The 14,911-nt window shown below is 36.8% G+C and overlaps 1 protein-coding gene across 1 annotated transcript in view; it reads right to left on the bottom strand.

Annotated features, from left to right (window-relative positions):
- Positions 1 to 2,904, bottom strand: part of LOC149796152 (uncharacterized) — an 81,632-nt gene extending 78,728 nt beyond the window's left edge. The window contains exon 1 of the mRNA XM_089966086.1: positions 2,513 to 2,904. Coding sequence (XP_089822212.1) covers positions 2,513 to 2,567 — 55 coding nt within the window. The 5' untranslated portion in view covers positions 2,568 to 2,904. The remainder of the gene's footprint in view (positions 1 to 2,512) is intronic.
- Between the last annotated feature and the right edge of the window lie 12,007 nt (positions 2,905 to 14,911).

Genomic DNA, 14,911 nt, shown 5'->3' with positions numbered 1-14,911 from the left:
AACAGCGCATTACTACACCAGTAAAACAACAAATATACGTCGTTCTCTATCTTCATGAATAATACAACTCTGATCTGAAATAGCAACACATTACATTTGATTCGAACGCAAAGATGACGTAAACACATCAGGTAGGACGTAACGATATAGACAGTTTACGTCACGTTCAACAATAACAGAATTTTGCAAAGAAATCGCACAGATGCTCTCATAGGGTCATTTACTGTAATCACGTATTTTCAAACTATTTTGACAAAACTGCAGACGGAAAGGGAAGCTAAAATGCGAGACATGAAAATAATTAAACTGATTATTGTGTAGCAAGATTTCATTTGGCACATTCAAATGATTGCAGTGATACCAATAATGAACTTTTAATTTCTTCATAAAGTATTACAAGAATGTACCCAAGTTCTTGTAAAAATTCTTTATAAACAAATGTAAAGTTTGATAAAATTTAAATAATCGTAACGAATTTAATACTGATAAACATCTATCTATGTACGGTGCAATAAATATTATTTTTAAATTTCTAAGGTTTTCTATGAATAAATGCAAATAAGTAGAATATATACCGTTCGTTGCTGCTGTTCAGAATCAATGTTTCTTTAAAATAATAATAGTGAAACAAGTAAATGATAAAGAATGACAATGACACCACGCGGCGTCAGTGAAGGTCTCCATAACAGGTCACACGCTGAGTGGTCACGAATACCCACCTCCCCATCATTATTTACCGTATCACCCAGCAACTAGGGTTGCCTTGTTCACAAATGGTACCATATTGAAACTACACTTTCAATAACGTCAGTGTATAAGGGTGTTTTCGTAAATTAAAGTCTGAAATTGCACCACGGATAGTTCTGTGTTCGAGTGCAACATAGAGCACGATCTCTTCAGCCATATTGGGTATGTACCAGAAATCAGTTGTTGGAATATTTTTTCTGCCTCTGAGGGGTGCTATTTAACATTTTAACTGATTCTGAAAATTGCAGTTTCCTACAGAATTTTCGATTTACATCTCTTACAAGAATCTTTGGAAAAGGTTTATAACTTTGAAGGTCGAGAAAGCTTATCATCTTGAACAGTGCTACATAAAATAATACGAAAGTGGCTATAAAACCTTATAGGTGTTTCAGCCAACTGAACATTCAGTGCGTTTATAATGGCATGGGGTTGGGGGAAGATTCTATGACAAAATCAAGCATAAAGTAAACTTCAAAGTAATCATAAATATAACTGAAGGATCTTTGATAAATAACACATATTTATTATCGATGATCGTTATTCCCCGTTGCACTGTAATTTGGACTAGGCGCATCAGAGACTCCTACTTAAATTGTAACAATGATTGTTTCGAAAGTTTTGCAAAGCTCTTAAGACAAAATATACAGCAGTGTGACAAAAAGCTATAGCCATTTGGTAAGTCTTACAATGTAATATATGTTTTGTGGGTTTAACATCTTTTTGCAGCGGCTATTTGGTGTTGAAAGAACCCCGGAAGAACCACCCACCGGAAGCTACTGGCAAGCATTCTCACATACCCACGTTAACCAAGTCGAGATTCGAACCAACCGGACAGAAGCGAGATGTGAGTGATCTATAAAGGCGAGGGCCTTGGACCACTCGGCCACCCAGGACCTTAGACCACCTCAGCCACCTAGGCCCCACATAGTAATACAGACACCCTTATATTGTAATTTGGACATATTTACAGAGTAGTAATTTGGACACATTTACATAGTAATTTAGACACATTTACAAAGTAATAATTTGGACACATTTACAGAGTAATAATATGGACATATTTACAGAGCAATAATTTTGACACATTTACAGAGTAGTAATTTGGACACATTTACAGAGTAGTAATTTGGACACACTTACAGAGTAGTAATTTGGACACTTAAGAGTAGTAATTTGGACACACAGAGTAGTAATTTGGACAAACAGTAATTTGGACACACAGAGTAGTAATTTGGACACACTTACAGAGTAGTAATTTGGACACACACAGTAGTAATTTGGACAGGCTCTTATAATAATCTGCATATTCTCATACAGCAATTTGGACACCACTGTATAGAAACTGAGACACTCGTATGCTTGGCTTTTCACCATAACAAAAACACCATCTCCAATCGTTTCTGGTTATGCCGATTCGTTTGCCAGCTGCGAGGTCAAGAAAGATTTCCCATGGTATGGTGGTACCCCTCAATATCGTCCAAATTTTCGCTGAGAGACTGCAGCCAGAAATTAAAATATAATTAATGTTGCTATTGATTTGTTACCTTTGTATGTTCCTATAAGTCAAATATTGCGTTTGATATTTCATCGCATACATGTTGAACTATATTGCAAAAGGAAATTAATTTCTGGTTGACACACGCCGTCGTATGGACCGCTCGATATTACTGTAATGGATGATAACCAGTGTGAACGAAATTGTGTCCACCATCATACATGTTTTATTCTCATATCGAACCTGTAGGAAAACACTGAAAATACTCACCAAACACCAGAGAAGATACTACATCCGCGAAAAACTGCTTCCCTGGGTATTTCATGACGAATGATAGTATAAAGTTAACATGTACTAAACTCCGATACCAGTCGAAAACGAGCGTAGTAAGCACACTAACGCACAGCTTGGCGATGGCACACACTGGTGTTGTAATACTTGAAACGTCTGTTTATGTTTTACAGTGTGTTGCGCTGAGTCATTCAGTTTTACAATCTGACGACGTTTCGTATTGAAGATTAAAATGTAGCTCCCGCTCCTTATATATCAGAATATTGACTACGCCATTACCCACTTAAGCTATACATGATTGGTATATAAATGCTCAATGACCGTAAAATAATAGACTGCACCATACGCGAGCGCTCATGAGTCACTAATCGGTGTCAGAAGCTTTCCAGAGTTGCGGGCCTTTGCACAGTAGACTGCATTATATCGCTTAGAACTTCCTGTGCAATGTACTTCATCGATCTAGTGACAGCAAAATCTGGTTGGTCTACACTTCAGCTTAGGGGGCAGGGGCCAGTTTTATGTACAAATATAATGACGCAATCAGCGACCTAGTATAAAAAAATTATAAAAAAATTAAATACACAAGTGAGGTCAAAAAGGTCCATTTTTTGGATACCTATATTAAAATAATACCAACCAGATTTTGCTGTCACTAGATCGATGCTATCGCGTCCTCTCTTAGTACATTTCTAAAGTTCCAGTGCCATTTTGGTATCTACATGGATCCACGTAGCCTAAATGTTACTTTCAATATTTTCCCTGGGTGCATAGCAAGGACATTCAGTTTTCTTTAATCGAGTATGTAAATACAAAATATTAACGTAAGATTGTAGAGCAAATGAAAAAAATCCGAATATTTAGAAGATTATTTTGCGTGATCCTAACTGTAATCGATGTTTCGAATAACAGAATGCTTCACATACTCTTTCACATAAGGATTGCTGACAAATTTGAAGCTTTTCTATTCAAAGATAATCCCACTGATTTATGATGTCCAATCTGCTTTTTTTTTTAATACGGAAGAATCCCGCTGATTGACGCGGTTCAATTTGGTGTTTTTCTATACGGAGAGAATCCCGCTGATTGACGCGGTCCAATCTGGCGTTTTTCTATAAGGAGAGAAAATCCCGCTGATTGACGCGGTCCAATCTGGCGTTTTTCTATAAGGAGAGAACCCCGCTCATAGAGTGAGAATCTCTAGAAACAAGGTTGAGTTAATAGTGATTTGAAATCGTATATGTTCTCTTGCTCAAACTGCATAGGTAACCACTCGTTTGTACAAACCCTTGGCCAACAACCCCAAACACTATAGCGAACGGTGATGTAGTGTGAACCAGGGTTATATCACACTATCAAAGTATAGAAACTATGGCTGTTAACCGAGATTCTTTCACTATTTTGGGGACCAATATAGTTCTTTTCAAACAGGAACTATATCCCACTGCCGGTCTTTTAAAGGATTAATTATAATTTCTGTTTGTAATGTTGAAACAACAAGCTTTCAAAGATACGATTTTTTTTTGCACAGTACAATTATATCCAATTTTTTTAAATATGCAGGAATGCGCTTTAAAAGCAAAATTTGACATATCGGGAGTCAGTCAATATAGTATTTATAAGCCGTGTAGATGATTATTAGGCCCCTGTCAGTATTGGGGCGATATGATTGCGCCAGGCATTGCTTGTTTGTAGTAAATTGCTGTCCATTGTATCAGCGGATTGTTCATTTGGTCAGTGGGCCATCTGAATTACTTTGTTATCATATAACTCTCCTCGTTATTAGCATCATAATGTCATGCAACAAAACTCATTCGACCTACTATGCAAGATTCTCAGTGTGTAGCACAGTTTGGAAAGACTCTTTCTTGTTCTTGAATTTCTATATATAAAAAAGAGATCGTGATTGAGAATGGAACTGCAAGTAGCGCTTTTAACTGTATCAAGAGTTATACAATTTTCCATGTTTTCAGCAATGGCTACTTTTCTCCTGTCAATCGTTATATCTGAAACGAAATAGTGGCTTCTTTCTTAAACTTTGATCATTTTTTGAAATCTTTTGAAACGATTTCAGAAGATTATTTTCACAATGTGAGTGTGAGGCTGCACACGGTAGCGAGTCGGACTGTATTGTAAATGATAATGCTGGTAGCTTTAGCCAGGGTGAAAAAGACGACTATGAATAAATGCAGCTGATTTTTAATGTGTTTGAATAAGACAAATTTTCTACGCAACGAAACGATTATCATGTAACAATTTATTTTAATTCACGTGCATTTTTTTAAAACTGAATATGGTATGTTCGATGTCCTGCCAATATCAATAATGTGAAATACCGTGATGATAAGAAGTGAAAATTCACAAGTGATTCAAAGTTGCCGCTTACAAAATCGTTAAAGACCTTTCAAAAATATGCCAGTAAGATACGAGAAGAAAAACAGATGATTAGAGAAATAAATAAAACATATTTAAATTAAAAAGACGTTGGAAATGACAAAGATATAAGTAAAGTATGTTCCAAATGCCAGTGTCTTTGTACATCTAAGGTTTTCAATAGCCATGCTATCGCTTCAATACATATGCATTTTCCAACTTTTTGAGAAGTGCTAGTGGTTATGAATTATTCCTTTGAAATAAATAATCAGCTAAGGTAAAAGTAGACCACTAAAGATCATTGGAAATTAATAATCAGCTAATGTACTATTAGACCACTAAAGATCATTGGAAATTAATAATCAGCTAATGTACTATTAGACCACTAAAGATCATTGGAAATTAATAATCAGCTAATGTACTATTAGACCACTAAAGATCATTGGAAATTAATAATCAGCTAATGTACTATTAGACCACTAAAGATCATTGGAAATTAATAATCAGCTAATGTACTATTAGACCACTAAAGATCATTGGAAATTAATAATCAGCTAATGTACTATTAGACCACTAGTGATCATTGGAAATTAATAATCAGCTAATGTACTATTAGACCACTAAAGATCATTGGAAATTAATAATCAGCTAATGTACTATTAGACCACTAAAGATCATTGGAAATTAATAATCAGCTAATGTACTATTAGACCACTAAAGATCATTGGAAATTAATAATCAGCTAATGTACTATTAGACCACTAAAGATCATTGGAAATTAATAATCAGCTAATGTACTATTAGACCACTAGTGATCATTGGAAATTAATAATCAGCTAATGTACTATTAGACCACTAAAGATCATTGGAAATTAATAATCAGCTAATGTACTATTAGACCACTAGTGATCATTGGAAATTAATAATCAGCTAATGTACTATTAGACCACTAAAGATCATTGGAAATTAATAATCAGCTAATGTACTATTAGACCACTAGTGATCATTGGAAATTAATAATCAGCTAATGTACTATTAGACCACTAGTGATCATTGGAAATTAATAATCAGCTAATGTACTATTAGACCACTAGTGATCATTGGAAATTAATAATCAGCTAATGTACTATTAGACCACTAGTGATCATTGGAAATTAATAATCAGCTAATGTACTATTAGACCACTAGTGATCATTGGAAATTAATAATCAGCTAATGTACTATTAGACCACTAGTGATCGTTTGAAATGAATAAACAGCTAAAGTAAAAGTAATATTAGACCACTAAGGATATTTTCAAATGAATAATCAGCCACGGCAAAAATTAGACCTCGTAGGATCGTCCGATACGAATAATAAGCCAAAGTCAAATTAGACCACTAAGAATCGTTTCAAATTATTAATCAGCCAAGGTCAAATTAGGTCACTAGGGATCATTTGAAATGAATAATCAGCCATTAAAAATATGGTGCACTAGGGATCGATCATCTGAATAATCAGCCATGGTAAAAAAAAAAAGCACTATGGTACGATCATCTAAATAATCGGTCATGGTAAAAAATAAAGCACTATGGTACGATCATCTGAATAATCAGCCATGGTAAAAATAGAGCACTAGGGATCGATCATCTGAATAATCGGTCATGGTAAAAAATAAAGCACTATGGTACGATCATCTGAATATCAGCAATGGTAAAAAAAAAGCACTATCGTACGATCATCTGAATAATCAGCCATGGTAAAAAATATAGCACTAGGGATGGATCATCTGAATAATCAGCCATGGTGAAATTAGAGCACTAGGGATCGATCATCTGAATAATCAGCCATGGTAAAAATAAAGCACTATGGTCAGGGGCGGATTAAGGCTCACTGGTGCCCTAAGCACTGACAAATCTTGGTGCCCCCCTCCTTTCCACGCTGACCCAGTCCATTTTAGTTGTTGACCTGTCTGATCAAGAAACAGAACATTATGATCAATTTGCACTAGTTTTATCAATTTTTTTTACAAATCTTCATTCGTTTTTTTTTCTTTTCACCCTTTTCTCAACTTTGTGGTGCCCCCTTTGGCCCTGGTGCCCTAAGCATGTGCTTAGTCTGCTTAATGGTTAATACGCCCCTGACTATGGCACGATCATCTGAATAATGAGTCATGGTAAAAATAGAGCAATAGGGATCGATCATCTGAATAATCAGCAATGGTAAAATTGGTGCACTAGGGATCGATCATCTGAATAATCAGCAATGGTAAAATTAGAGCACTAGGGATCAATCATCTGAATAATCAGCCATGGTAAAAATAAAGCACTATGGTACGATCATCTGAATAATCAGTCATGGTAAAATAGAGCACTAGGGATCGATCATCTGAATAATCAGCAATGGTAAAATTGCTGCACTAGGGATCGATCATCTGAATAATCAGTCATGGTAAAATTAGAGCACTAGGGATCGATTATCTGAATAATGAGTCATGGTAAAATTAGAGCACTAGGGATCGATCATCTGAATAATCAGCATTGGTAAAAATTTTGCACTAGGGATCGATCATCTGAATAATGAGTCATGGTAAAATTAGAGCACTGAGTGTCGTACACAATATGTCAGACTCGAAAGAAGAACAAAGCGCGTGTTTTACCATGATGTCTCCCACGCACTTCCAACTCCCTTGTCATAAATAAACCACCCACCCACCTACTATTTTAATAATGCAAAATGAAGCAGTACATAGCTAAAAAGATAAATATTTTCCTGTACCAGCGGAATCCCGAAAGCCATTCGCTCGACTTTCCTCATCTCTTAATATCATGCAAACAAAGTTTTTGACGTATCATTATCCGGGCTTGTGTAACACAAAACATATATAAAGTATGTCTCAAGGTACCATACAGTATACTATTAGATACTGAGTTTTGATTAATCACTATCCGGTGGAAATGGTTAGAAAAGCATGTCAGTTTTCCTAACCGAGTTATCTTAAACTCTGAACCATGCTATCGGACCAGAATTTAGACGCATCCAAGATATCAGAAGACATCAGAATCTGTTCATTTGATTTCCATGGTATCTCAAAAAGTGAGTCTAGAAACTCCAGATTCTTTTAATACATGATTTCAGTACCTAAAGAAAGAAATCTGGAAGCATGAAATCTATATAGTGTAATATATCAACTCATGTCGCGGTCATTGCATCTTATTAGATCTAAGCTAATTGGTGAGCGTATATATCTTTTATCAGCAGAAGTACATAAGCTATCTGTTTATATCTTGAAGAAAAAAAAATAAAAACGAGAAAATTTAATCGTCTTTTAGGGTTCATCAAATATTTCTGGCTTCAAAATGATGGGTGTTTTCTCACTTTTCCATTGTTATTCCTGGGGATGGAAGTGGACAGAAATTTCAACCACATACATAAGACTGGATATGGAAGTAAGCAGGAACCTCAGACACATACAACATACGTTTTTATAAAGTTAAAACTCCATTGTCAATCCGATTTATTTGTTCCAACGATGTAAACTCCATATAAGTCTGAAGACCTTTCATGCGGATCCCTGCCAACGCAATCGATACATTACAAGATATTCGAGGAAATGGAAGAGAGAATCGATGCAGCATTGACACAGTCACTTGCATTGGACTATTCCTAACATCTAAAATATTTTCTTATAAACTATTCAGGTTGAAAAAATAAAGCAAGCCGTACTCTTGCCACCACTCCCAGCCTTTAGTCCCCCTCCCCAAAAATTAAAATGCACGGTTCCTAACGGCTCTCTGGACAATTTAAACTACGTTCTATACAACAGAGAGAAAATAATGATAAAGCTGATGTCGATTGAACTTGTATGGGATTCAGAACGTATATGTGTGTAGGTCCTAACGGATTAGCATACTGTACATTTGTGTGTATTGCAATAACATCCCCGACTGACGGTGTTGTTCTGTGTAGTCAAGACTCAGGGGAACAACCGAACTGTACATCATAGTTACCGGTGTAACAGGCAATAGTATACCCCCAGTCCGGAGTATACCTGGGGTTAAAGCGGCCTAGGCTAGATTATACCCGGGTATATTATGGCCTGGGCCAATTTATACCCCTGGGGTATATTATGGCCTTGGCCAATTCATACCCCTCAGGCCAAATTACACCCCCATGATATCAACAGTGTTGAGCGATATACACAAGAATTACTTAATTTTTCAACATTTTATTGAGGATTCAGCTTTGTCAAGTAAGTTAAGTGACATGTTTCAGTCGTACTCGTAGTCTGTCAAGGTATATACATACAATATAAGATTTTATACATACATACATACATACATACTCTTCATGTCCAGAGACAGTGTTAATCATGTGGTACACTATTGTGGTAGTGTCAATGCACAACAATTTGAGGTTTTTTTTTGTGGAAAACTCGAAGAAGGAATCAAGAATCATGATACAATATATACCTCACATTCTTCCAGTCCAACTGTATTGATTAACTATTATATTTCCAACACTCCCATCAATATGTTCTAGTTTTTAAATCACAATGGTATTCTTATTTCTTTCAGCTGAAGCTAAAACATACCTCAGTAAACTCAGAAAAGGCGGTGATGATTGTTGTTCATGTTTTGTTCATGTTTTCCTGCTACAAGTAAAGACCAGACCGATAAGTAAATATTAATTTAATATACAAGTGAGGCATATTCTGGCCTGAAGGGGTATGGTCTGGCCCAGACTATTTTACACCCCCGGGCATAGTTTAGCCTAGGACACTTTATCCCCCGGAGTATACTCTGGCCTGGGCCAAACTTTACCCGGGTTTAATCTGGGCAAGGGTTAATTTGGCCTGCTACACCGGTCATCGTGCGGATTTCCCCTGTTGTTGGGTCGAAAAGTCAGTTAAATATGGCAGAGCGCTCTAGAGTGCACCATCAATACACCACAGCACAGAAGTCAAGTAGAAGGCTCCCGTTTTTCCGGTTTAAGTGCAGAACCATGAAAGAAAACTGATTTCAGAAGTTTCAGATGCCCTTTGAAGTTTTATGACTAATTCTGCGCAGCATATGACACTGAGTCTGCATGTACTTATTTTCCCCAAAAAGTGCAACAAACATTTCTAACGTAATAGAGGGGAGGGTCTTTTATGCTGAATTTATTCAAGATCTTTTTTTTGCGTGATATTTGTCATGTACTAATAACACACTTCATGGAGTTATATTTTTGAGCGAAATCCACATGAATCTTCCTGTACAGAATGGTCTGTGTAGATTTTGTTTTTACATACATCATTGTATAAAAGAGGAAAGAAAACATACAATGCAAGTAACGGTAAATAATTACGTTGCCGCACATATACGACATTACTAACATCATCTGATTTGTCTGAAAATTGCACCTCATTTGTGAATAAAAATATGTTTTTCCAATAAAATTATTTTGCCCGCTTTAATAAACTGAATTTTCGCCGTGAATGGAAGCATTTTATTTAATGAGCATTAAGTTTCATTCTCAGTGGGAAATAGAGAAAACATGTTCGTGTCAAATAAAATTATTTACGACACGAAGAAAACAGTTTTTATTGCCAATTAAATTTGTTTCTCCTCGAATAAAATTGCTTTAACAAATTTCATTGCGCACTTAAATATTTTCGTTGAGAAGAAAATTTCAGTTATTTATTTCGCCATCTGAATTAATTCACTGTTTATTGACTTGCTTTCTCCTCGAATCGAATTAATTAATTGAAATATAAGCTTTCATGTATCAGAATATGCAAAGAACTGTATTTGGCATCACGTGCATTTTGTCGGAAGAATCAGTCCAACGTTATATTTCCGATATTAGTGTATAGCATTAAATAATAATGGATGAATCACAAATAGCGGTATAAATACGTCGTTAGAAAAAGATACGCGGGCTATTTTAAAATGTCTGAATATTTTGTCATGACTTTTTGTTTCTCGAAACCAGTCAATACATTTATTTTAGGTCGATGGAAAAAAATAAAAGTCTAAAATATTATGCAGCTGCGTGTTCAGTATACCAGACGTCTGTCAATACATGCTTGTGACGTATCGTATTTAAATCACAGTGACCTAAAATCTTGGATAAGGAGAACAATTCTGCTACTGTGCAATAGCATACTGAAAAATCAAGGCGCTCTTAGAACATTTTCAGTTATCACTGTCTTTATTTCGTGAGCCTTTCAATATATTGAAGAATCATCTGTGGCTGAGAAAGGTTTGTACACAATGGGACCCGCATCTGTGGATGGCTGATTATAAACAGACTCGGGTTGAAATCGCAAAACAACTACTCGACAAATATGAAAAGGTCACCGCGAACGTTTAAAAGAGAGTGTCATAGGTGATATGAAACATGGATTAACTTTCAGAAGCCGACTCAAGAGAAAATAGTAATGTTTGATTTAAAACAACGAGCAGAGATCGCAAAATCGTTTAATATATATATACGGACTGTTAAGAGAGTTTTATGGGCATTTTTTCGTGGCAAAATCTTCTATCTTCAACATTCTCGTCCCTAGCTCAGCTTGTGTCATTGTATGGGCAGTTTTAAGCCTCCACAGTGTTGCCAAAAGTAGTGGAACACTACCCAACCGTCTATCCGCGCACTGTAGGTGTCCGTTCTGCTCCATAACAACACACTGGCGAATAAATCCGCTTCGTGACAGACTTTCTAAAGAAGCACAGGATTCAAACTTTGCCCCCATCCTCCATATAGTCCTTATTATGCTCCAAGTGATTCTCTCTGAATCCCGTTATTAAAGATTCGCTGAGGGGCAGACGATTTGCTGTAGTTGCAGTTTTTCAGTGTGTAGACAACATACCAAAAAGTGACAACAAAATGGGATTTAATAATTGGATAATTAGGCTGAGAAAAGACGCACGGGGAGTACTTTCAAGGTATGCACTGATTCACTAATAAAGACTTTTGTTGTATCATGGCACTAATATTCAGAACTGTTTATTTATCTCTCGCGTATTTCAACTTTGAAGTGTATTAAATACGCTACGGGTCATCGTAACGCTGAAATTCACCACCTAGACTCTTTTCATCTCAAAAGTTGCGAGTGCTTCTCGTCTTCGATGTTATGTTTATTTATTTACAGGTAATTCTTACCATCTTACCATGCGATTTTTCAAAACACTCAACTGCACATAGTCCAACAATGTGATTATGTCAAAAGCAACAATAATGTGTCTGTGTCCTGTACCACGCCATGCTTTTCGGTGTATGATTCGAATAGCCTTTACTAAGGTTTCACTCTGTGCGTGTGTGTGTGTGTGTGTGTTGTGAATTTAAAACTAACGAATGATATTGTGGAAAGCATGTTATACGATTTAAATTATGGTATTCATGTTAATTCCGTGTGAACCTGGTAATTTGATAGTGTTCATTTTCGACAGCTAATGGCTATTCTGAACATTTTCCTGCAAGGAAGAGCGGTGAAGAGAGTTTCGTTCGTATTTGTACAAAATCAAAAGTTGTAAAGTTTTCAACGCTTTCATTATTAGTAGTGAATAGGGCCATCCTAGCCTCAAGGGAAATTAGCATTACAGGACCCCTTGGGCCACTCTAGCCTCAATGGAAATTTAACATGGGGAAAAATCATGGGCCACTCTAGCCTCAAGGGGAATTTAACATGGGAAATAGTCTTGGGCAACTCTAGCCTTAAGGGAAATTGAACATGGGGAAAAAGTCTTGGGTCACTCTAGCCTCAAGGGGAATTGAAAATGGAACAGGGTCGGGACCCTATTTTAATAGGGTCCCGACCTGATGGGTCTATGAAAAGGGAACAGGCGAAAATTGAAACAGGGAGGGGTCTCTATTTTTTCTTAAAAAATAAAAAAAAATAAAAAAGGGTAGGCTGTTGAAAGTCATTCTCTTTTCGAGACCTATGAGTGGCCCTGAAAAGGGCCTTAGGGTTTCTTCTTCTTTTAATTTCTTCTATTTCTCCACCAGATTCTTATTTTCTGTCCTACACTCTTTCTCTTCTTTTCTTTCTTTTCTTCCTTTTTTTCTCTTCTTTCTTCTTCTCCTCCTCTTCTTTCTTCCTCTTCTCATTTTCTTCTTCCTTTTCAATTTTTTCGTTCCATACTCTCATCCTTATCCTTTCCTCTTCATCCTCCTTCTCCTCCTTTATTTCTTTCATCAGAGCACTGATCATTTCCTTTACTTTTCTTAAATTGTTGATCTCCATCTTCACTCGATGGGGACTATAAGAATAGTGATCCTCGTTTAACCTCACAAACATTTGCTCCATCATACCCAAATTGTCCAGGACGTCTTGCAATGTTTTCATTTTATCAAGCTGGTTCGAAGCCATCTTCTTTTTTATTCTTTGCAGAATGGTGTGAATGACGAACTTGTGGGTTCTTATAGTTAAAGTGCGGACGTGAAGGAAAACATCCCCCTAAGACACAAAATTTATATTACCTAGATCATTACTTAAAACGCTCGGACGTGAAGGAAAACATCCCCTACCTTTCTCATTTCATATTATCTACTATTCACATACGCTAACCAACAATAAACTAACCCAAAATCTACCATCCACACACCCAAATCATTAAAATCAAATCCCAATAATCTACTATCCACACTAACCTATGCTAGCGCTTATTAACACACAATTATATACATAAACTCATACACTCACACTAGGAAAAAAGAGTCAGTGTTTATATTCACACTACTCTAAATACACACATTGGCAAATTGATTGTTATTTCTTTTCTAAAGGTTTGGGTAGCCCTGAAAAGGGCTGTTTGTTTTTTGAACTCCATGACACCTGGTTAATGATGGCACCTTCCAGGCCTGGCACCACACACACATCTTCTTCCCCAGTCTCTTTTCACTCTTTTTGGGGGGAGAGCAGAGGCGGGATAAGTGGCTTCAGAATCCCAATCTTCTGTCTCTGGGATTCTGAAATTTCCTCTCTCCTTTTCTTCCTCTTCTTTGTTTCTTCTCTCCTCCTCTTTCATTCTTCCCTCTTCTACTAGGGCATCTGCAGCCAGCTCATTCACTATACGCCTGGCATATTCCAGGTGTACATGAAGTTCAAGCAGTTTTGCTAGTCTGGTGTTCATTCTCTTGATCAATCAACAAGGGTAGCAAGACTGCCGAGCGAGTTTCAATTTATACTAAACGCGCGGACGTGAAGGAAAACATCCCCTAAAACAAAAGTTATATTACCTAGATCATGACCAAACAACGCGCGGACCTAAAAGAAACACTCACTTTTTTATACTACCCATTACTAATTTAAAAATTTTCATTAATCACTTCAATATACTATTCACATACGCAAAGCAATCAAATCCAACCCCAAATCTACTCTCCACGCACGTCAAACAGCACAAAAACATGATCATGATCTACTATCCACACAAACACATACACTCACACCACTAAAGAGTCAGTGTTTATATTCACACTACTCTACATACACACATTGGCAAATCGATTGTTATTTCTTTTTTAGAGTATTGGGTAGCCCTGAAAAGGGCTGGATTTTTTTGTTTGCTATGGCAATCTTTTAGTTTCTAAGAATGCGACGTCCTCTGAGGATAGACTTTCTGACGATAGGTCTGCTTCTTCGGAAAGAGAAGAAGAACTCTTTGGTGTCGATACGACAATCGACAAAGCCTCTGTCAGGTTCAGGTTGCTGCTGCTGCTGCTGATGTTGTTGTTGCTGTTGCTGCTGTCTCTGAAGTCTGTACTTCTCTGTCCATTCTTCTTTCTCCCTGTTCACTTCTTCTCTGAAGAGCTCTTCTATCAGGTCTTCAGTGACTTTCAACATTCTCACATTCTCTATCTCTTCTGGCTTCGGTATCAGACTGTGTCTGACCCTATGCAAAGTCACGTAGGCTTCGTTTAGCTTAGCTAGTTTGGAGAACATCTTCGTAGGAGGATGAGTCAACAATGGATGGTTAGACTGGAGGCTACCCCAATTTTTTAAAGTCAAAGCGCGGACGTGAAGGAAAACATCCCTCCACGGTT

The sequence above is a fragment of the Sinohyriopsis cumingii genome, chromosome 7 (assembly GCF_028554795.1).
Source record: "Sinohyriopsis cumingii isolate HCF-2022 chromosome 7, ASM2855479v2, whole genome shotgun sequence".
Classification (NCBI taxonomy): domain Eukaryota; kingdom Metazoa; phylum Mollusca; class Bivalvia; order Unionida; family Unionidae; genus Sinohyriopsis; species Sinohyriopsis cumingii.
Note: the sequence above shows the minus strand (reverse complement) of the source record. Positions and strands in the feature narration are given on the sequence as shown.